The sequence below is a fragment of the Chroicocephalus ridibundus genome, chromosome 12 (genome assembly GCF_963924245.1).
Source record: "Chroicocephalus ridibundus chromosome 12, bChrRid1.1, whole genome shotgun sequence".
Lineage (NCBI taxonomy): Eukaryota > Metazoa > Chordata > Aves > Charadriiformes > Laridae > Chroicocephalus > Chroicocephalus ridibundus.
Window position 1 is genome coordinate 12,161,753 of NC_086295.1, and position 22,431 is coordinate 12,184,183.

General features: G+C 42.7%; 1 protein-coding gene across 2 annotated transcripts; it reads right to left on the reverse strand.

Moving 5' to 3' along the window:
- Positions 1 to 2,570: 2,570 nt before the first annotated feature.
- On the reverse strand, positions 2,571 to 22,431 carry RPN2 (ribophorin II). Of its 2 annotated transcripts, XM_063350172.1 has the most exons (18): positions 22,368 to 22,431; positions 22,086 to 22,285; positions 19,994 to 20,089; positions 19,611 to 19,786; positions 18,650 to 18,725; positions 18,126 to 18,260; positions 15,888 to 16,064; positions 15,383 to 15,501; positions 14,860 to 14,965; positions 12,359 to 12,450; positions 11,357 to 11,471; positions 10,489 to 10,683; positions 9,869 to 9,955; positions 9,207 to 9,302; positions 7,963 to 8,038; positions 6,956 to 7,085; positions 5,004 to 5,089; positions 2,571 to 2,949 (listed from the first exon to the last, which is right to left on the reverse strand). In XM_063350172.1, the coding sequence occupies exons 1-17, from the start codon at positions 22,378 to 22,380 to the stop codon at positions 5,038 to 5,040; spliced, it is 1,941 nt and encodes a 646-aa protein (XP_063206242.1). In that variant the 5' UTR covers positions 22,381 to 22,431; the 3' UTR covers positions 2,571 to 2,949; positions 5,004 to 5,037. The 2 variants fall into 2 exon arrangements, with proteins under 2 accessions (XP_063206242.1, XP_063206243.1); XM_063350173.1 differs by lacking the exon at positions 5,004 to 5,089.

A 22,431-nucleotide genomic window follows, 5' to 3' on the forward strand; every position in this document is an offset into this window, starting at 1 on the left:
AAATTAAAAGTTGTTCTAAATAAACCTGTCCAACAGCAGGTCAGGATGGCTCTTTGTCTGTTGAGATGTTAGTTTCTTGATTCTGGGCCCAGAATGGAAGGTATCACTCAAAGACAGTGGTCAAGCGCACCAAGGACGACTCAGAGCTGTGCTAATGAAGGCACCAGGTCCAGCACCAGTAACTCAAGACCAGGTTAGAAATACAGTCCTGTGCAAATATACATTAAGGCCTCTGAAATCATTCCTCTTTGCACCTCCACAATTCCTTGATAATCTGATTTTTCCACAGGTGACCATGTTTTAGGACAGCAGGCTCCCATGCATGGAAATGGGGTCATACTTGCCCCAAATCCCTACAGATTACAGTCTCTCTGCTCCTGTTTTACAATTCTAGCACTATGAAAATATTACTAACTGCCCAGCAGGATGGGAAGCAACGAGGGGATGTTGGGGGAGATCAGTGAAGCTGTGACAGCAGCAAGTGCGCTAATGGGTAATCTGTCACCCTTCCGCAGGCAGGCAGCTGTCATAGCGAGACATAAGCCATCCTTCTGCTTCACGGTACAGCTGGACAGAGAATCCACAAAAGGAAAAATGGCTCAAAGTGTGTTTGTAAACCTGCTCTGTAACGACTAACACACTTGAAGCCATTAGGAATTACTTGCTCCAAGGAAAGGAATTATAAAAAAAATAAAGCCGCTTCCTGAAGTAGTAAGTAAACATGGCAGCAAAAAAAAGTATTAAAATTCTGTTAAGTGGCATAAAAGCTATGTGCAAACGCTAGATTGGATATGACCAATAAAATCAAAAGACCTATCAAAAACACTTTGGAAAGACCTAATTCTGCATGATCAGACAGCTGGGGGAGTGCAGCTATTTGCAACAGAAGTGACTCCTTCGAAAGTTCAGTTTGTGTCAAAAATGAGGAAACAAATGCTCAACCTCTGGGAGATTAAAATATAAAGTAACATAAAGCAAACCAGAAAATGTCTGAGGAATAAAAAGCCAAAAGAATAAAAACCACCTTTCCTAACGCTTAGCCAAAGAGGTAGAAAATCAATAGCAACACGCACAGCTTCCAGAAGACACATCACAGTAGCACTCCACGCTTTTCTTTTTGCATCTGTGCTCTCCTTGGATAACGTGCCAGAGCTCTACAGGCACAGGGGAAGTACTGCCCTAGCATGAAGCATCAGTAAAAAAAAAAAAATTAATTACAAAACAAAGCTTGTAGTGAGCAGTAACAAAATACGAGGCTCAAAAAGAACTCACCGGGGTGAAAAGGCATTCCGGGATAAAATACTACAAATAGTAGCTTAACTATTTCTTGCTTAAAACTCCTTTAGTCCCAGAAGACTTGAATGCAGGACGAGACCAGGTTTTTGAAGGAGTGCAGGGGAGGTCGAAGTGGTAGTTCATTAAACCTCTATGGCATCCAGTACAATGTTCACAATGAACAAAGGGGTAGGAACTATTGCAAAGAACAGAAAGAGTGAGCTAAGTGTGAACAACTGCAGCGGGGAAGAGGCAAGATGGCTTTTATAAAGCGGAGTCATGTCTCACACATGTGAGGTTCTTTGGAGGATTTGGCTCCACACCCCTTTATCCACATGCTTGCTGGCTGATATAATTTTCTTGGATCTCCAAGAGACATTTGATAAAGTTCCTTTGCCAAAAGGCCTTTAAAGAAACCGGTCTGACATGGGACAAACAGAAGCCAACACACAGATGCAGGGGAGGGAGCAACTGTTAAAGTTTCCTACGTGGAAGTTGCTTATCAGGAGGAGATTTTGGCCTTTGGTTATTACTATCCTTCAATAAAACGCAAGTCTGCTGCCTCAACACTGTTTAGTGTCTTGAAGGTGGTAAGTAATTGAGGAGTTCATTAATTAATGAACTCATTAATGAATTACTGAAAAGTTAAATGTTCAAGACCAGGCTGGATGGGGGTTTGAACAATCTGGTCTAGTGGGAGGTGTCCCTGCCCAGGGCAGAGGGGTTGGAACTAGGTGGTCCTTAAGGTCCCTTCCAACCCAAACCATTCTCTGATTCTAAGTTAGAAGTCAAATAACTCAAATGTGGCCACATAGCATTTGGTTTCATGGAAGAACAGAGACAATAACCTCAATCAAACTCGTATTTGAGGTGAAACGGTTACTTCCAGAGGCTGGAAAGAAAGTGAACCCACTCAAGGGACCCACCAAAGCCACAGGGGTCAGACACAGCCAGGGACACCAGCACTGCAGCTGGCTCCCCGCAAGGGCTGGAGCCCGAGGACCCACAGCAACTCAGCACATCCCAGCCTGATGCCATCCTGAAGTCAGAGAGAAGAGCCATTAGTCAAGAAATGCAGATGACAGCGTCACACAAGGGACAGGCAGGAGTGGGAAGTCCCCCCCCAATAAACATGTCCCTCTGGGAAAGGACATGAAAGAACAGGAAGCTTCACACAGCAATGACTCATACACAAAATTACCCACCAGAAAAAGCTCTCTTCATTCTCATGTGAGCCCAACTTCCAATCAGAGCCTCTGAGACAGCCAAAAAAAAAACCACAAAAAACCCCAAAATTCAGGACCATTCTTTCCTCTTTATTCACAAATCGTTCAGGATGAGGAGAGGGCACCTGGGGAAAGGCAGAATTATACTTTCTTTTTCCTCTTTTTCTAATGGATATTCAAATGTCCTGGGAGAAAGAGGGGGGAGGATCCAGGGAAGAAAGGATTTTCTGGATTCATATGAAAAGCACACAAGTAGCATGAACACAACGATGAAAATCAGATTTTAAAAAAAGGAAAAGGATAACTGGCACCCTTTTGACTTAATATTAAAAAAAAAATCTGCTTCTGCCTTCCTTCTTCAGGTCTTTCAGTTATTTATTCACTTCTGTTCTGAAGGCATTTGCTTTGTTTTTCCCCATTTCTTCCATTCTTCTGGTACTAGTGTGTCCTGGAAAGAAAAACCCGAAAAATTAACTCTCCCAGCCAACAAAGCACTTCCTTGCGCAGTAAAAGTGTCCCCACACCCCTCATTCTCTCTCAAAGGAAGCTTGTCGGAGTGATAAAGCCAGTACTGCAATGGAACAGAGGACTGAATTCAAGGAGGATGGAAACAGTCAGACAAAATGAAGGTTAATTACTGGTGCAAAAGGGATGAATGAGCCTTGTGAAATACAGAACTGAACAAAAAAGCAGGACTTAATGCAAAGCCTGCAGGTACTTTAACTGCTCTTCTACTTTAAAAAGGAGCAATCTATCCACTTGGAATCAGCTAGTCCACGTAAACACAAAGATCTTCACATCCCCAAGAAGATGAAGTAGTCTAATGTGGGCCCAGTAGACCCACCTTTTTGGGGTCCTTTTCCCTTCCAAGATGCCAGACAAGGGCATAGCTACAGATGCTGAGCGCTTGACAGTCCAGCCTAGAAGCTGGCAACAATACAGTCTTAGCTGACGTAACTGGGGCAGCAGAAAACCCAGCAATAAGGACAAATGCTTGTGACTGCACATGGCAGCAAAACCCAACTTACTGTTTGTGGGTAATAAGTTATTTGCAGTATTACTCACAGCCCATGGGGAATTAAGGAGTTAAATTACCAGGCTGGGAAACAGAAAACATGCAAGCTGTGGAGAACGTGAGGCATTTGGTAACAGGCCACTAAAAAGCTGAAAATCATTGGCCCAGAGCTATGGTAACAAGAAGTGTCCAGGGACCAGAACAATACCAGCAAATGCGGCCGGGATGCAGCCAGCATTCACCTATGAGAACAAGCGACAGCCATCTCCAGTTCCTCCTCATTTACTTGTCATAGCTTGTTCTGTGCTCAAATACCTCAAAACACTCCAGGGAAAGAAGAGATAGTAACAGGGTGTTTTTCTATGGGACATGATGCCAAATTCTCCGTAGGTGATTTCCATGAAACCATCCTCCATCATACTATCTGATCTGCAGACAGGAGTTTATACCACAGTGCACATCATTTTTGTGACACGGCCACCCACGCTGGTTTTGTTTGGCACAAAAAAACCTGAGCTCCATTCAACGTGCTGTGTGTGTGTGCCTGGAGCACTGACTGTGAACATAAGAGAAAGCAGACGCTCGTGAGATGTACCACTGCAGCACGTTGTACAGTGATTTCAGTCTCATCACAGGATTTGTCCCAGATGCTCTCTCCCTTCCCCAAAATAAAAGAGTGCACTGAACGAGGCACGAAGCCACACACGCACATTCAGAATTGGACAGCATGCAGAGCGGCAGGCAGTCCTGCCTCCTGTGCCACGGTGGATGTAGCAAACTGGGACCTTACCTGCTCAGAATGCAAGGAAGTGAAGGACTTTGCACTGGTAAGTGACAATGGAGACCTATCAGATGCTGGTATTGAATGGAGGGGGCTGCTGCCACTGCTGACTGAGCCATCGTGACCAGTTCAGTCTAATAGAAGGGTGAACCCTGGACTTGGTCGTGTTCTCAGCTGAATGAGGTGGTGCTGACCTGGCTCTGCTGCACACAGAGCTCTTACCACCCCAAGCAAGGACGTAATTCAGCACTCAAGAGTGCCTGGCAGCTGAATAACCAAAACACTGCAGATGGGGATAGGGGGTACCAACAGCAGGATGGGAACAGCCCAGATATCAGCCATCCTCCTCATGTCCTCCTCCAGCCGACGTTACTAATAACTTATTTACAGGAACAATACTGCTTCAACTAGGTTTATAGCTGCTTGGTACCCAAGACAGTGTATTCACATGTGCACATGTTACCATACAGACTTCAGATGATTAAGGAAATTGCACAAAGGCAATTTAGTCACAGAGGACACGTACTGCTAATATGCAAACCCAGCTGTAGCCAAGGACACCCAAGGACTGATTTAAAGCCCAGTAAGTGATGTTGGAAGGAAGCACCTTCAGCTCAGGTATCTTTTTGTACCAGGAGTGAGTGATGATGTGAAATGGAACAGGCAGCATGCCCGGGAAAGGCAAATTCCAAAAAAAGGCCCTTACTTCTAGAAGAGCTGGTCACTAGCAAAACCCCCTTTTACCGCAGCGTTCTATACTTTGCCAACCTACTGCTCTGCTCTGCAGCGATCCTGCCAAAAGGAGAGAGGAAGAAAAAGTTCAGAGTAGATAGGAAGGAGAAAAGCAGCCCTGCTCCAGGAACCAGAGCCAGTGACAGAAACACAAAAAGCAAAACCAGGCCTTCTGGTAACTTCTGTAAAAAGATGGTTTATACAGTCCCCTTCCCACGCCCGCCAGCTGCCTCCATAGTGGAGCAGCAGCTTTGCCTCAAAGTGCAATCTAGTTAATTATCATTGCACTTCAACATCCGAGACAGGCTAGCAGAGCGTTAACAAAAAGATGTCTTTTTGAACTTTAAAGTCACATACAAAGGGTTTAACTTTAGCCTAAGGTAGAAGTTTTACTTTCAAATTTGCCATTGTAGTTGCAGCTTCATGTCATTTACAGTGAAAAAGCATAACAGACACCCCCTGCAGTGTTTTGAAGTAGGAACCAACCACCTGCATTTATGTGCTAACAGAAGCCCTGGTTGAGCGAAGACACTTAGAAGTAAGCTTCATTGTATTCTTTTTCCCCAAATTTGTGTCCTAGGCAATCTGTAATTAATAATGATTTTATACTCGCTCTTTAAATTAAAAAGGGAATATTATTTGAATGACATAACATAGCCCTGTTGGCAACAAAATCCCAGTAGGAACTGTTATGCCAACAAGAGAAAGTGCCACAGTGGAGAGCGCTGGACAACCGAGGGAGCAAGGCTGAGAAAGCCAGAAGGACGGTATGGAAAGGGTTAATTACAATAATCATCTCCCCTGCTACAGCCATACAAGTAGAGATGTTTTAAAGACAACAAATCAATGCAAAACCCCCCAAAACTAAATTCTGGTGGTTTTTTTTTTTTTTTTATTTTTTACAGCTCTTGTCCTGGTTTTATTACAGTTTAATTAAAAAATAGTGAGAATCCAGGGATATCTATGCAAATAAGTCTGCAAGGATAAACAACTCCTAGGGGCTCAAAAAGGGGAAAGTAAGAAAAGGACAGGTTTGATGGCAAAGCAGGTCAACAAGATCATCTTCAAAGCCAAATTCTACATTAGTACAAAAAAGCTAAAACTTAAGTCTCACATGGAAACCTCATGAGGCAGAAATGAAGGAGAGGAAAGGGCTCAACCTCTAATTAATGCACTGTATTGGAAGCTTGGGTCAGCAAACTGCCTGCAGGCTGCCTAAGCCATGGCACATTCATGAGACACTGCGTGGCAGAAGACAAACGTGTGAAGAATCAGTCCAATGCCAGTACAGAAATGAATGTTGTATCCCTAACATTTACCAGGATTTTCCCTGTTTTTCCTTGTCTGTTGCTGCACACCTCCGATAAGCATCTGCTTCCCTTTTCTCTACAATCCCCCTTTAGGGAGGGGAAGACAGGAATCAGATATGCCCCACCTTACCTTCCTCCTCTTAAAACTTATCTCACAAGCATAGCTACAGAAGAGTTGGGCCTCTTCTGCATTTATACTGGCTTTCGCTATCTAGCAATATTGTAAGAGCTTGATATACCATGTAGTAAAACAAATTTCTCAGTGAATGTGGGTTTACCTGTGCCAAATGGGGGTTTCCCTATGTCAATGTACACACACTTCCACCCTTTGCTTTCTCTGTGCGCCTGATTGCTTCAGCAAGTGGCCACCATTCCCTCTGAAGGAGCAGTTTGCTGCATCTCAGTGAGAGCAGCTCATTGCCCTACTCAGTGCAAGCCCTTATTCTCAAAACAGGCACAAAAGTGGGACTGAGCAGCCCATCCCCACACACAAGATCCAAGAATCAAAAGCAGCGTTCATTACTGTATCAATTACTGACACATGATAGCATCAACATGCTCTCCTTCCCACTGACTTTAAAAGCAGCTCCCACCAACACATTCGTCCCTGGCTTACCTTTTTACTGCTTTCTGAGCCAGCATCCTGTTGCCTGCCAGGAATGTGACGCCACCCAAAATGGCCAAGTACTTCAGAGTCTGGAACATGTTGAGCTGAGTCCAGTAGACATACATGAGTCCCAACATTGCTGTGAAAAAAAGACAGAGCCCATGGCTGAAACTGCATTTCAAAGTCAAACCATTTCTTATCCTTAGAACAATCGTTAAGTTGTACTGCCACACCTAAGCACTGGGTTTCTATCTCACATCTGAAGCTCTGAAACGGCAGATCTAAAGACTACTTTACTGCCAGGGGAAGAAGGTGTCTGGGTCTCCATACTAGAGAAAAATGTGACACTGATATTTGGAACCAATCCTCTTGTGGCAGAATTATGGACATATTATAGACATTAAAAGGAGGAGGATACTCTGGATTTCAATAGAGGTTATTAACCTTCGCAAATTTGTAGGAAACTGGCTTGGATTAAGCAACACACTATCATTTGGGAAACAGATCCAATGTTCTCCCAACCTGCTATGTTTTTGAAATTCTGTCAAGACAGTAAATAACTGTGCAACTAAAGGTAAAATAAAATTGATGAAAAAAAAATTGGTCCAGCCAAAGAACAAGAGCAGCTTTCAGAGGAAGAGCTCTAAAGAAAAGATGTAGACCACAGTCCCGCAGGTTTCAATCCCCACAGAAACTCCCTGCTTACAAAGGATAAGCATGCAATAAAGAAAGTGTGACCTCTGGAAATAAGAAGTTCTATTAAGTACAGATAAATGGTGTGTGAGAGGAGCCCAGATAACGACCGCTGTTATAAGCTGATGGCCAAAACAGGTTTATCACCATATTAACAGTCATAAAAAGCAGGAAGGCAGATGAAAACAAGAGAACAAATGTTATGCTATTATGTCATTATAGTTAATAGACCACAAGACCATTAACCACCAGGGCTCTCATCTGTAACTCCCAGGTGAGGAGGTCAAACAAAGCAGAAAGCCCAATAAGTGATGGGCACTTACCAGCATGTCCCAGGTGAAAAACAATGGTGCTGGGAGCAAAGCTGAAGTTGGAGATGTTGGCACCTATCTTTATCCACTAAAAGGAAAAGAAACAAAACCTGAGTTACAACAGCCTCGTAAACACAAGCTTTTATTTTAAACATCAGTATGTTTCAAGCCCATTTGCTTTAACTTCAACAAATACAGCATATTCTCTACAGAAGCATTTGTTTCCTACTACAAGAGGACAGTAGTAATTTTGCCAAAGACAGCACTGTTGAGCTCCTTTAGGGAAAATTTCTCCTGCCGATTCTGACTGACCGAAAGCAGTTCCTCAATTATCTATCCTAAACTGATGAGAGGGTATTGCTCCAAATCTAAATTTTCCAGAAAAATAAACATTGCTATTTCTATCCAGCTGAATTAATTTCAATTAAAAAGACAAAAAAAGGTAAAGTTCTAGTTTTGAACACAGCAAAAAACCAGCTATAGATACAAGATGTGTGCTCATAAAAACATTTCAGTTTTTAGACCACAAAAGAGAAAGGCATGAAGGATGGAAAACAGGAGCAGAAGCAATGAGATTTTTCATTAAAGTGTCATCAACATGTATATTGTGAACCCCAGAGACCAGTGGACATGACTAGCTGAATGCCAGGTTTCAGCAAGCCCAGCTAATGGGAAATTTCCGCCAAGCAAGCGATGAGTTTAATCCTCCAAATAAGGACTAATTTAACTTGACTAGATGAGATTTTTGTATTGCATTAAGTTCAAAATACTGATCTGATGATACAGTGAGTAGCAGTAGAGGTTTTAACTACAGACACACAAATACCAATTATGTCCATAAATGGGAATCAAGCTGCTAGGATTAAGTCACACAGATGTTGTGATGGATGTACTAAGTGCCAGGCAGAATCGCTGCTTTTTTTTTTCCTGTGTCTAATGTTAGTTATAACTTAACGTGCCCCCTGTTACTCAACATCCCTAGCAGAAGCACGCTGAAGATACTCACCCCACCTACTTCTACTTGGCCGCAGCGTTCTGCTGTTTTGACTATAAACTCAGAAAACCCCAAGAGTTTAGGAAAGAAACAATACCTGACCAACGCTCTGCGCTGACATTTGCTAGCTACGACTGCAGTACTGCCATGCTAGTCATGATTGACCACGAGTTTTAATACAAAGTTTAGCTGGCCAACCTCCTAGGGCACCTTGGACTGGATGGGAAAAAAAATTTCTTCTTCTGTGGCCCAGTTCACTCACCAGAATGAGCAGCAAAAGCAGTGGGGAGAGAATCAGTGCTGTGAAAGTGTTAGATACCACAGTGGGAGGCCTCTTCTCAGGTTCCCTGAAGAGGTGCTGCAAACAAACAAAACCAACTCATAAGTAGGAGTATTCCAGCAGAGCAGCTTCTCGGCTCCCCAGAGCAGCAGCTGCAGCCCTGGTGCTGTTCCCAGACGTTCCTTTGGATGATAAGCATTCCTCGTAAGGCAAAGACTAAAGTAGTGGCTATTCCAGTTTCTGCACATTTGATCTCTTGCACAGTTAACTTCTCCTTGCACTCACAGAAGCACTTGTTAGCTTGTCATCAGCACAGATGGCTGGAATGAAGCAAGAGAAATCTTCATAACAGAGAGCTTTCTGCAGTGCTCACCTAGTCAAACTTCCACATTTGAACCTTCTTAGCATCGCCAGTTGCCCTCTCACAGGTAGGACACAGGTGATTTATTCATATTCCAGAGGACTGCAACACATTTCTTTCCATTAAGCAGTAACTCTGGTCTTCCTTTAGTTACATTACTTACACAGTACTATTTTTTTTTTAATGAAAGATGACTTTTCAACAATAAATTATGATGAGAACAGATAGTACTAGCAGGTCTAGCCCCCCCATCTCCACACATAATTTTGGTTTTTGACTGTACCTGGATTTCAGGTTTGGGAACAAAGAGGTTCTTGGACTGGACGGTGGATGGTGCATCCTCTTCTGGGAATTTGATCACGACATCAGCCTGAAATGAAATAACAGAGTTACATGAAGTTTGATTTTAATGTATTAAAAGTTTTATAAAACCTATTCCATTACTGTGGCCTATTTCCCTATTTGTCAATCTATGATTGAAAAGATTTTTTTTAAAGAAAACTAAGAAAAAGGCACCAGATTTTTTTAAGAAGCAACTTCTCCTAAACAAAGGCAGTAATGCCACTCACCCATCACTAAGAGTTGGGCTTATTTCCAGCATAGCAAGCACAGAAAGGCTAAACCTTGAAGTGCTTGCTGGGAAATTACAATCAAACCCATAAACATTCTGGCATTTCTGTTCCACCACATGATGAAATGAACGTTCATTTCAGTCTTGCCTTGATGCTTACTTAAAAACTTAAAACGAACAGCAAACCTCAGAGACCACAAGTGGCCAAAAAGATTCTGGTTCACTACAAAGAACAAAGACACTTGAGCTTTTTTCTTCCAAGCCTGTACCATGCCCTCCTGTCAAACTGCCAGTAATCTCAAAACCACACCACCACATTTCCAGCTACATACCACATTCCACAGAATTGGATTTTCCAGAGTGGCATCTCCAATTATCAAGTAAAGAGTGTAGGTACCAGAGGCAGAGTCAAATTCAGTCTTTCTCTCAGACGTATCCAGTTCAAACTTGTATACGTTCTTGCTATCTGGTTCTGCAACAAACACTACCTCCTGGCCAGTCTTTTGGTTGTGAAGTCGGACAAAAGTCTGAAAGGAAAGATTGTTAAGATTTCTGAAATATCTCACAGTGAGCTTACAAGCGCCAGTGAAACCAGAGATTTACCTCCCAAAAGCACAATATTAACAAAATTTGGAGTACAAACTAGGAGCCCGGGTGTCTAGATCCCTTCAAATCAGCCAAGTTCTGTGTCTCTCTGAGTAACATTAACACAGGACCAAGACTGTCCAGTGGCCCACTGGGGTACAGGGCAATATACTGCACGTTACTCAACAGGGTATATATAACTGCACCCAACAGGGATGTATGCATCTATGGTTTTTGCTGTTCCCCCCCCTCCTTTTTTCTATTTTATACAGCAAAAATAAAATTGTAAAGAAAGTCGATATTCAAGGAGTTTATCAGCAAACAATCTATATTAAAAAAAAATCAGAAGTGTGCTTTTCCAGTGTGGACCACCTGCACTCACTTTGTTGAGTTAAATAAGACACAGTACCAGCGACAGAAAAGGCATCATTTAACATACAGCCCAAACAAGTGAATCCACTTCCCAATCCACCAAGATCAGTGATGTTTCACAGTCTATGTCAGAAACCTAAGGCCTCTCAAAACCTATCACATCTTTTAAAGACCAACTGTCACCTCAAACGCTTCAAGATGGAACATCTCAGTGACACAGCAATGACAAAAATTTGTCCTAACCTGATGAGGGATGAGTTCAGCTCCACTGTTCACGTCTATCAGCTGGAAGGATAAAGCAAAATTCTGATGGCTGTCAGCAGTGAACGAGCCCTTGGCTTTGGCTGGGTAAGCTACCCTAGGAGGAAAAAACCAAACAAAACTGAGGTGATCTTCCAAGAAAAGGCCTGGCATTCAACGAAACCGAGGCATGCAAGCCTGTCTAGCAGTACTGCAGTTTACTCAGCATAATGAGCTATCTTATAAAAAAGTCAGGTAAACTAACACATCTTTCTCTTCCACCATAAATGTAAAGAAAATGAATGGAATTTTTAGAAGGATTTTTGTGAACTACATCCCTTGCCCATTTTCAAGTAAAACAGTAGTTTGTTTTAAGGTTCAAAGGAACAGCAGAAGGAGGTTTTGCTAATACTACACCCCACATTCCATTTAGCCAAGGCCATGCTACAACCAAAGGCGTGATGGCAGCAGAACAGAAAACACAGACACTCAAACTTCAGCACAGGAAGGCTGTACCAACACACACAGAGGGGCCTCAGTGAGGCTGTGCAACCTAACTCAGATTCTATACATTACATTATAACTGCTGTCAGTTAAAAAACCCATTCCATTAAATTCTGGTACACCTAGACATGGTACAGCCACACCCCCTCAATACAGTGTACACGTTGCTTTAGAGCATCTTTACCAAAGCTCAGTAATACCAGAATTAACATAATTCTTTTAACTTGCTTTGGCTATGGAGAGGTGCCCACAAAAGAACAGAAGACTCAAGTTGCCTGGCTTCTGTTAGTACTTACTTCAGTATTAAGGAAAACCACCTATAAAAATAATCAGTATTCTCTCAACGAACTCATGAGTTTAAGAGAAACAGCATGGGTATAACTCTGTAGTTATTCCAATACAGGATTCCTTTGCTTTAGCTGCAGTAGGTGAAGCTCAGAAGACCTCCAGTCTAGAGCCAGAGTTGCCCCTTAAAAGCTCACACACACCAAGTTGTTTTACCTGGTTGTTTTTGGCGCAATGCTCTGATCTTTATCCACAGTAGAAAGATCTACATTGGTAATTCCAACTTCCGTGGAAACTTTTACTTTCAGCTGCAACAAAGCACAACAGAAAATTACTCAGAGCACCCTACATAAACTAATTACAGTCAAGTTCATTGAAAAAGCTTTAACCTCTTCTGTCCCCTTCCCCAAAGAGGGTCTTACACTAAGCCAAAGACAGAACCTAACCCGAACAGAAGGATCTACAGCAATTTACCCTTCTGGCAAAGCTCCCGCATCAGTCACTAACCCTAACCCAACCCCTTCCTCCCAGGTCTGAAGACACCAGCTTCTCAGTCATGTTGGAGTTAGTTGTGCTGTTTCATTAAAAACAGTTCTCCAAAGGGCAGGTATCCAAATCCAACTCATTTTCCATTTAAACTAGCAGAAACTAGCTACTAAAGATTACATCACATATGATACAAGTTAAAACTGCCCATGCGTATGCACCTCTGCTTACTGGATAGCAATTTGAGACGTGAGAGGTCTCCGGACAGCAACCAGTTGTGTCTTTGTCGGCTCCTAAAGCCCGACAGGTTTCTGATGATTTTATTGCCAGCAGGCAAGAGCCAAAGCATTCCTACAGACGCGCACTTTGCTCAGCAAGCCTTCCTTTGGAGTCACAGCATTTATCACTTAGCACAGGGCAGCCAATAAGGCCCCGCCATTTATCACACTCCTTTGTGCTAAGTGCTGGATACACCCCGAGCAGAGAAATAACTCCCTGCTCTCTCCCCACTCCCAAACCACAGACCATCCAGGCAGCGAACTTCGGCGGGTTTGACCGATTTCAGTCCTTCTCTCAAACATAAGCAGTTACTGCAGTCTGTAGTTTTTAATTAGCACATTTGTTCTCACAGCTTACAAACGCTCCCCTGGAGAATTAAAGTTTCATTGCCAAGATATTTTTCAACCTATACTACAATTTGTTATTACAGGTTTGCTCATGTGAAGCAGCCCCACACCCTCACGCTGAAAAATAATTCACAGAGAACCGGTGGGAAGAACATGTAAAAAACACAAACCAAACTATTCAGGTCAGACTTCAAACACAACAATCTTGGCAGTTCCTTTGCAATAAAAAGTGTAATTTAAGACAGAGGTTACCCCTGGAACTAGATCCATTAGCATGTCGACTATTCAGGCTAACTTTAGTAAAACCTTAGGTTGTTTTAAGATGGGAGCAAAGAAAGATAGACTAATGAAATATCCATTTAAAAAAAGTTAATGTGAAGGCAACTCAGAGCTGCTGCACACAGCCCCTCCAACTGAACAGTACACAAACAGCTCTCAAATATTTTAATGCCAGGAAATGCAGTCTCTGCCTGGAGTAATAACCCACTGATTTAGCTCATTACTGTCAAAACGATGGTGCATTAAGGACAATTAATGCTAATAACAGTAAGGAAAAAAAAAAAAGCAGCTCCCCCAGCAGTCCTCCCCCATAACAATGTGTCTTATTAGAAGCAGTTCACACAAAGCTGCTCCAGCATTAATGCATTCCTACTGGTACCTCTGTGTGCCAGCAGCGAGCTTAAGCAGCACCAATCAATGCCCTTTTGACACTCCTAAGTGCCATTACTAATACAACGACAACATCAATTTGATACACGGAGTAAAGGTCAGCAGTTGTAAATAAGCATCTTCCTCCACCTCCACTCCAAGCTGACTATGTTGGAAGACTTTAAAAACTAATCTTTTCCTTAAATAGGCGATTGGAGCAAAAACTAACCCTGAGAACAGACATCATTGGAGAAGAGCATTCTCCGCTGTTGACACTGAAGTGACTATATGAATAGACACAGATGTTGCATTCTTCTCACTGTAACAAACTTGAGGAAAGTAAAACTCTGAATGTTTGTATAAAACTTCTTCTGAAAGATGGGGTATAACAGCTTTTGCCACCAAAAGGGGGGGTACGTAAACACAAAATGAAGATTTCACTTGCTTTGGTCACTATTTCTCCACTACAAATGCAACATGATATACACAGTTAGGAGATGCCAAAACACCCCCTTGACTCTTTTCTAGGGCTCTAGAGCTTATATAAACTGACAACAAACGCTCAGCTTCCATACATCAGGCAATCACCAGACAACTGCTAGCCAAGCCTTGAAACCTGCAGACTCAAATCTTGAATGCTCTGCAGAACTAACATTCTTAGTAATCATTTTTGCATAGCTACTTTGGGCTGCTACATAAACACTTCCACTGTTAGCCTTTGTTCATACACTGTCAGATCAGCATCTAAGTGATGTCAGTTTTGACATTTACACAAATCTCTTTTGATCATATATTAATCTGGTTACTGGTCATAATCCTGAGTCAAAATCCAATTCATTACAGAAAAACATGTGATAAAAATGCCGTAAAACTGACAACATCCTTAATGGGTATAAAGAAAAAGCCGTTTCAGTGAAAGAGGCACAGAATTAAAATGCCATCAAAAAGCACACCCACCTCAACTTTGTTAGCAATAAATCGCTTATCTCCATCAACACTGATAGAGAAATCATAATATCCACTTGCAGGTTTCACATTCATGAAGTTCAGCTCAAAGACGTCTCTATAACAAAAGCAGCAAGGTGTTAAGTGTCCTCTAGGATACTAACAGCAGCCTACAAATAGGTAACATCTTACTACCAATACGTCTCCAAATATGCTAGATTAAGCAGGCAAATAGTCAAACGCCGCACAAAACTAACATGGCTAAGTGCAGCAGGAAAGGAATTCTTAAAAGTGCCCCCAAAGTCAGAAGAATGTTGCAATTCTCCACTCCCAATCAAAAGAAAAAGCAACAGGAATTCACCATCACCACCAAACATGCCAAGTCACCCACTACCAACCAAACGCAACTACAGTGTTATGAGTTTTCCATCATACAGACATTTCTCTGGTGGAAGAACACATAAGGAAAATAAGTCCAACACTGTTTAAATAACACCTGTTTGCCTTACAAACTGTAAAAATAAGATTTTCTTACCCTGACAGAGTAAATGCTGTCTGTTGAAGGACAGTGGCTTTGCTCGATGCAGACTTGGCGTAGTCAAGCTTTACAGAAGCTTGAGTCAGTGGCTGGGACATAACATCAGTTACTTGTAGCTACAAGAGAAAAACCCAAGAATTTCTGTGAAACCTGTTGTCCCAGAAGGAATGCAGAAGCACAGACGACTCACTACCCCTCTGCATTATACACCCCGAATTCTCCCTGCCCAGCATCCCAGATTCACCTACTTCTTCCTAACATAACCAGGAAAGCTAAAGTTTGTAATCAGCAGTGCCTTTTCAAGGTAGTGTCTGGGTAAGCCCTGGGTAAGGAGAGATTCCTAAGGATGACTTCATAAAAAGCACTAGAACCCCAGATTTACTGGAAACTGAATCCCGGAGCTAAAAATGAAAGACATCACCTTACACGTTCAGTCAGCCCAGACCTACAATACTAAAGATGAAGCCAAGAGATGAGTTAAGATTTGAGGCTAAGGACTCACCTTGAGTACGGGCTGATGGTGAGACACAGCTGCAGGTCCATCGGGAACAATAATGACAGGCAAGTGGTAGCGGTTCCGGGATAAAGAACCTGCAGCACAAGCAACGCTGAAGGCCTCTGAGAGTATCTCAAAGTTTTTCTTGCTAAAAATTGCATTCATCAGCTGGATAATTTGATCCTGAAAGAGGAAAAGCAAATCACATATAAGTACCAGCAGCCTACCACAACACTGCAAACTGGCTCAGTATAATGTTATTAATAAAAACACAATTCATAAAGACTGTTTAATTTCCCATTTGCCCATAACTCAAGTTATGAGGTAACCCAAAATTAGCTACCTTTTGAATATCACATTAGCTTTCTTATTCTTGGCTGGGAAGTTCCAACCATAATGGCTGTAATTGTGCTGGAAACTTGCAAAAACCAGGATTTGGCTCTACCTCTTCAAACTACACATTTCAGAATGGAAGATGCTGTCAGCTCGACTATGGAGACTGTGTGCAGGTGCAAAAAGACAATTTGGCTCCAGGAGCCATACAACTGTCTTCATACAGCAGAGGAGGATTAGGCTAGATGTCCTGGCTACCTGCCAAGCTGGGAAGGCCATCGAGAGGTGATGCAAAGCATCCTAATGGTTCTGGAAGGAGCCAGTCTAGGCCCACGCAGGGTTATCCCCTTAGGCTCAGCAGTGTCCTCAAGCTAAGAGGATTAGCTTTAAAGCAGTACCACCAGGAGCACAGAGCCAGCTCTGCCTCCAGGATGTGCCTAAGCTAATTTGTTCTCTCCAAAGTTGGAGTGGGACCACGTCCCCCAGCTGGTTTTGCAGTCTGACTTCGTAGGGTTAGTGTCTCTGAGCCACACTCCACAGGGTATGCCACAGTATTCAGATTCTTCCATTACTCCCTGCTAGTCTAGCAAACGGAGGGTTTGGTTCCCTGTACTTTAGTCCAAGCAAAGGATTGTGGGCTAAATTCTAATCAGAAATGAGAATAATCAAAGACAATCCCAAATAAAGCAATCAGCGTACAATTTAGTAATGTACAAAGAACACTTAAAAATGAAATCCACTGCATCTCAAATTTTCACCCTACTACTTGCATTTATGAATACCAACATAGATGACATAATTAAAGAAAGCATCCAGACAGATACTACAGAACTCCCACACAGTGCAAATCCTGCAGTGTTTTTTATTTACATGGAGGGCATGGCATAGCTCCAGACTGACTTAATTAGCAACTGACACTCTCATTTAAGTTGGGGGGAGGGGAGCTATTTTTGCAGATACTACATGATAATTTTTAAAGAGAGTTGTGTGGCATTCTGGAGGCACCCTCACCATTCACAAGAGAGAAACCTTTAAGACCCAACAATAGCACTTCTGACAGCACAATTCTGAAACAACACAAAATTATTTTCCTTAATTGGTCTTTTTTTTTTTAAACATCATTTGGACGCTGACAGTTTGAATTGTTGTGTAGCAGAATCACCACCTCAAAAATGACATCAAAATTACTTTGCGTTAGTCTGTTTGGCAGCAGCATGGAAGAGAGCCAGGAATGAACTCAGATGTCTTACACTGGCTTCGGTCTCAACCCTGCCACTTTGCCTTGTGCTTTAGGGAGCTGCCATTCTCAATCAAAAGCATATCTAACTCAATTAACTTGTGGAAAAAAAATACTAAGTGGATAGCTTGCAGTAATGATTTCTAACTTAATCAAGCTCAAAAGAATTTTCCAACAGTCTTTCATTTTGGACAAGTTTTTGCATCTGAATTCCTGTAGGTGTGTGGGGTGCCCGACAGGGAGACAACATGAGTAGCAAACTCATGGTTTGGTGCCCGCATTTCCTCACAGGCAAATAACATTTGCAAAACACTTTGAAATGCTGGAAAGTACTAGACAAGTGCCAAATACCAGAACAAACTCTGGAACAAGAGAGGTTTTCTCAACAGCTTGTCTTAATAAACAAAGAAAAACTAGGCCTCACTTGCAATTTCCTTCTGTACATTTAAAAAAGTTAAAAAACAAACCAAATTCAGCCTGTGATCTTAAAGTTGGAACTTCCTCCTACATTCTGTTACTTAGCTTTCCCTGAGACGTCCTTTTCCAAGGAGCATGCTCATTTTTTCCAGTAGAAACTCTAGCCAGTTATAGCGGCCTCTTGTACTGCACAATAGGGACAGGGCAATCCTTTTTGTGAGCTACAGCGTGGAAGGGAGGAAGAGGCAGATACAGACCTCCTTCATTGCTGGCTCTGTACCCACATGGTCTGACAGCTTATAGGCAGCAGCAACAAACAGCGCAGTAGTCTCAATTCCTTCTTCAAACTGCAGATAAACTCCACCCAAGTCATCCAGGCGAGCAACAAGATCCTGACAGAAAGAGTTATTACAATTTAAATTGCATTCTAGTAGATCTACAGAAATTAACTCTACTGTTAGGCCCGTAATCAAGAATATCTGTATGGGATCACGGAGGTATTTTGTAATAGTAATTTAGTAACAGGAAGAAAAAGAAACCTCCAGCCTTTAATGGATTTAATTATATTTAAAAGTCATGCCTTTCTGTGTTTCAAGTCCACTGTGAAACAGTTAAAAGCCCAGAAGAAATATCTGCTTGAAAGGAAGAGCCAAGGTAACCCACATCATGCAGGCAAGGAATTAGCCAGGTTGGGTTTTCATTTTGCTTTTCACATTAATACATCTTGTAGTATTACAGAGGTCTAACAAATTCCTGATTAGAGAGCATAGCGTGTTCCTACCTCTATCTCCTCAACAATGCCACTTAGATCTGCCTGCTGGGACAAGTAAGATGCCGTCTCCAAAGCCTGGATGGTTCTTAAACAACAACAAACAAAACCAAACAATTATATGATTTTCCTTCCTTAGAAGCCAAGAATCATTCAAATCAAAGCAACTACAGTTTCTATTCTGAATGAAGGGTAAAACAGCTGTTACTGCTTTCAGTTGACTCAAGGCAATGAATCAGGTGATTTAATGGAAACAGGTGATTAAATTGGGTGATTTAATGGAATTCATTAGGGAACACCACTTTAGCTTCATCAGTGCTGCAATAAACTCATAGATCCAAAGGCAGAGAAGAAACCAAACTTTGATCACTGCATAGCACAGATCCCCAAACTTGCTACTGAGCGTTCCAGGACTACATTTTTTTTTTTGTTCAAAAAAGCAAGTTCTAAAGTTCCCTTTTCTTCCCTAGCTAAGGAAGTCTCTATTCTCTCATTTCACAGTTAAATTACTTAAATCTTTGGTAAGATTTGTCCTGCTTACTGGCATGTTTTTTTCCACCTCACAGAACAAGCATCCCAACCTACAAACAACAGGGCTGAGGAAGAGCATTAAGTCTATTGCAACCCTAAATGACACAGAACCATGGCTGGGTATTAACTAAAAAATTCATTGCAAATCCTTTAAAAAGCGAAGGCTTCTTCAGGATGCCTTCTTTACTGACCGTTATTCTCAAACTAAACTGAATACATAAGCTCATTTGCAAAAATCACACAAAAAATAGCCCAAAAACTTATTTTTCATTCCCCCAGAGGGACAATAATGAACTAGACAAATACATCAAATGACAACAGAGCACCTACTTTACTACATCTATATTACAAAAATTAAGTGTTAAAATACCCTTTACTTCTAAATCCAACTGCTTAGAGGATACACTCGCAACAATGAATAACTTCTGTCTGAAAGACTTACGCCAGTACGTTTTCTTCTTTGCTAAGACGAGCAGTAAGAGCACTAAGTGCTTCTTGAGATGCTAAAGGAAGGCCAAAGCCACTCAGGGCCCCAACGGCATGGAAGATCTGGGTGATTGAGGAATCCTCACTGACAGCTGCAAGCAGCAGCTCCCTGGTCTCATTTGAAATGGTAACCTGAGGAAGAACACAGGGAACACATTGATTCACACTTGAAAAAACAAGGCCACCTAGCCACCACCAATTTCTTCCTGGAGCCACACACTTGACTGGTGAACTACTACAAGCTTTTGGGAAAAAGCCCCTTCCCATTCTTTACCTTTTAGTTTAATTAAATCCTTAAGTTTTGCTGTCAACTATCAGGGCTCAGGGCTCCAAACTCACCTCGCAGCCAGACAGGACCCGGATGGACTGTGCAGCGTAGAACAGGGAATCGACACTGCTGGAGTCCACATGAGATTTGATGAAATTGCATGCAGCCTGCGAAGAAACAGAAGTTAACTTACAACAACAGTCTTGACTTAAGCCACTGATTTAAATGATACTCTGAGACAACTTCATGTACACCACTGTGCACTTTTATACCGAAAAAGGCAAATGAATAGCAATATTTGCTATGCAGCAGAGCCTAGAACTCCCCAGATCCTACTCTGCTAAGTGCTGCACAGGAACAAAGCTGTTTCCTGATAAAAGAGATAAGTGATTTTCACATAAACTCTACTGCAACCAGAATTCAGATTTAAATTGAGTATAATTATAAAATCTATCAAAATAAAAGTCCCACAGGTATATTTAGTAGGGAAAAATCTCCCAGGATAGAGAACAGACGAAGAGAAATTCTGTGGGCGAGCTTCCTTCCCAGATGTATATTACACACAATCACTAATGGATGCAGAATATAGAATTTCAAAGCATAGAGAACGAGAAGTCGGGTAAGCAGCTACAGTATGAAGGCAAAGCAATGAGACTGCTCATTAATCTGTAGCCAGCTTATTAACTGACAACTAGATAGATAATTTAAGAATCCATTTTAACCAGAAAATAACCAAAAATTTAACAGCTCATATTCAAAGACCAGTGATTTACGTATTACAAGTAGGACAGGGTTTTCATGCTACAGTTATCTAGGGATCATAGAATGGTTTGGGTTGGAAGGGATCTTAAAGACCATCCAGTTCCAACCCCATGGGTTGGGCAGGGACACCTCCCACTAGCCCATGTTGCTCAAAGCCCCATCCAACCTGGCCTTGAACATTTCCAGGGATGGGGCAGCCACAGCTTCTCTGGGAAACCTGTTTCAGTGCCTCAGAGTAAAGAATTTTTTCCTATTATGTAATCTTAATCTCCCCTCTTTCAGTCTGAAATTGCTACACCTCATTCTATCACTACACTCCCTGATATAGGTTCAGGTGTTATGCCTAGCTGTTATTTTTACTACCTCTACCTTTTAAATTGTTTCACCCCACAAAGAGGTACACTGCCCAGAAAAAAAGTCTCATCACAAACCTCAAACAACAAATAATTATTGTTTACCTGCAGAAGCAAACGCTGTATTATCATTGCCAAAACTAGGAACTATTAAAAAAACCCAGCCACACCGACATAAATGAAAGCAGCAGTTCCCAGCCCAGCCCGCAGATGACCAGTAACCGGCCACAGCGAGGTGTGCGGTGTAGTGAACTACATCTTCAGGAGCCTCACAGTTAAGAGTTTGTAGTGCAAATGCACAACACTCAAAATGAAACTAAGCCTAAATAGTTCAGAACTGCTAAACTATCTGAATTTTGGAGGAAAAAACAAACTTATGCTTACAGCTCAGGCGCACAGGTAAGCATGCCTGTGCACATAAGCAGGAATGACTACGTAAGCAGGTTATTACAAGGACAACCCATGATACTTGAACTAGAATGACTTAAAGGCATGAAAGGGCAGTAAGCATCATGCTTATACCACAAGTCTTTGTTTCTAGCACACCAGGGAACATATCTTATATACAAAAATACAAAGATCAAGTGACCTGACTGAATTCAGCGTGGGAAGTGAAATGAAATAATGAGAGCTCTATTTAACTGGCCAGCGAAGCAAACATGCCACAGGCAGAAATCTGTTTCACAAAAGAGTGGAGCAAACTGATAGCTCCAGTAATATCACCACAGGCTATGGAAAAGTGAGCCCTGAAACCACCGTTTATAGGCAGTAAGTGTAAGAGAGCCCATGGCACGTTATTGCCCAGACAAAGACGCAATTTATTCAAACAGCACACCTGAAGGATTGTCAGCAATTACCAGCTATTTGCTCTGATACTTGCTAAGAACATAACAGACGTATGCTTCACGCTTCCCTCACGATCCTGACAAAAGGGAGCTCGCCAGATAGAACTCCTTGTGGCTCCCGTTCTGCTGCCGCGCTCCGCCTACGGCTCCTCAGCACAGCGAGGGCTGTGGAGCAGCAGCACCGCCGGCTCTCCACCGCTCACCTTCTCGTCTGCCACCCGCACCCCCAGGCTGCCGAGGCCCACGATGGAGTAGAAGGCGGCCTGCAGGTCGGCGAAAGGCCGTTCCAGCGCCGCCCTCAGCCGGGCCAGGTCGCGGGCGGTGAGGCGGTGGCTGGGGGCGAGGGCCTGGGCACCAGCGAGGAAGAGGAGGGCGACGGTCGCCGCCAGGCGCAACCGTGGGCCTGCGGAGAGAGAAGCAAGTTACCCACCAGCCTGGCCCAGCCCTTCCCTTCCCTGCCACCCCCTCCCCAGCCCGCGCCTCACCCGGCGCCGCCATGATGCCGCCCGCCGCCTGCGCCACGGCGCCGCTTCCGCCCCGCGCCCCGCC

Excerpts from the sequence above, each read along its gene's own strand:
- RPN2 (XM_063350172.1), bottom strand. Across the intron at positions 16,065-18,125 it reads CAGAGCCAGCAATGAAGGAG|GATCAAATTATCCAGCTGAT; the intron begins GTCTGTATCTGC and ends TTCCTCTTTCAG. Across the intron at positions 7,086-7,962 it reads TTTTCACCTGGGACATGCTG|CAATGTTGGGACTCATGTAT; the intron begins GTAAGTGCCCAT and ends TTTTTTTCACAG.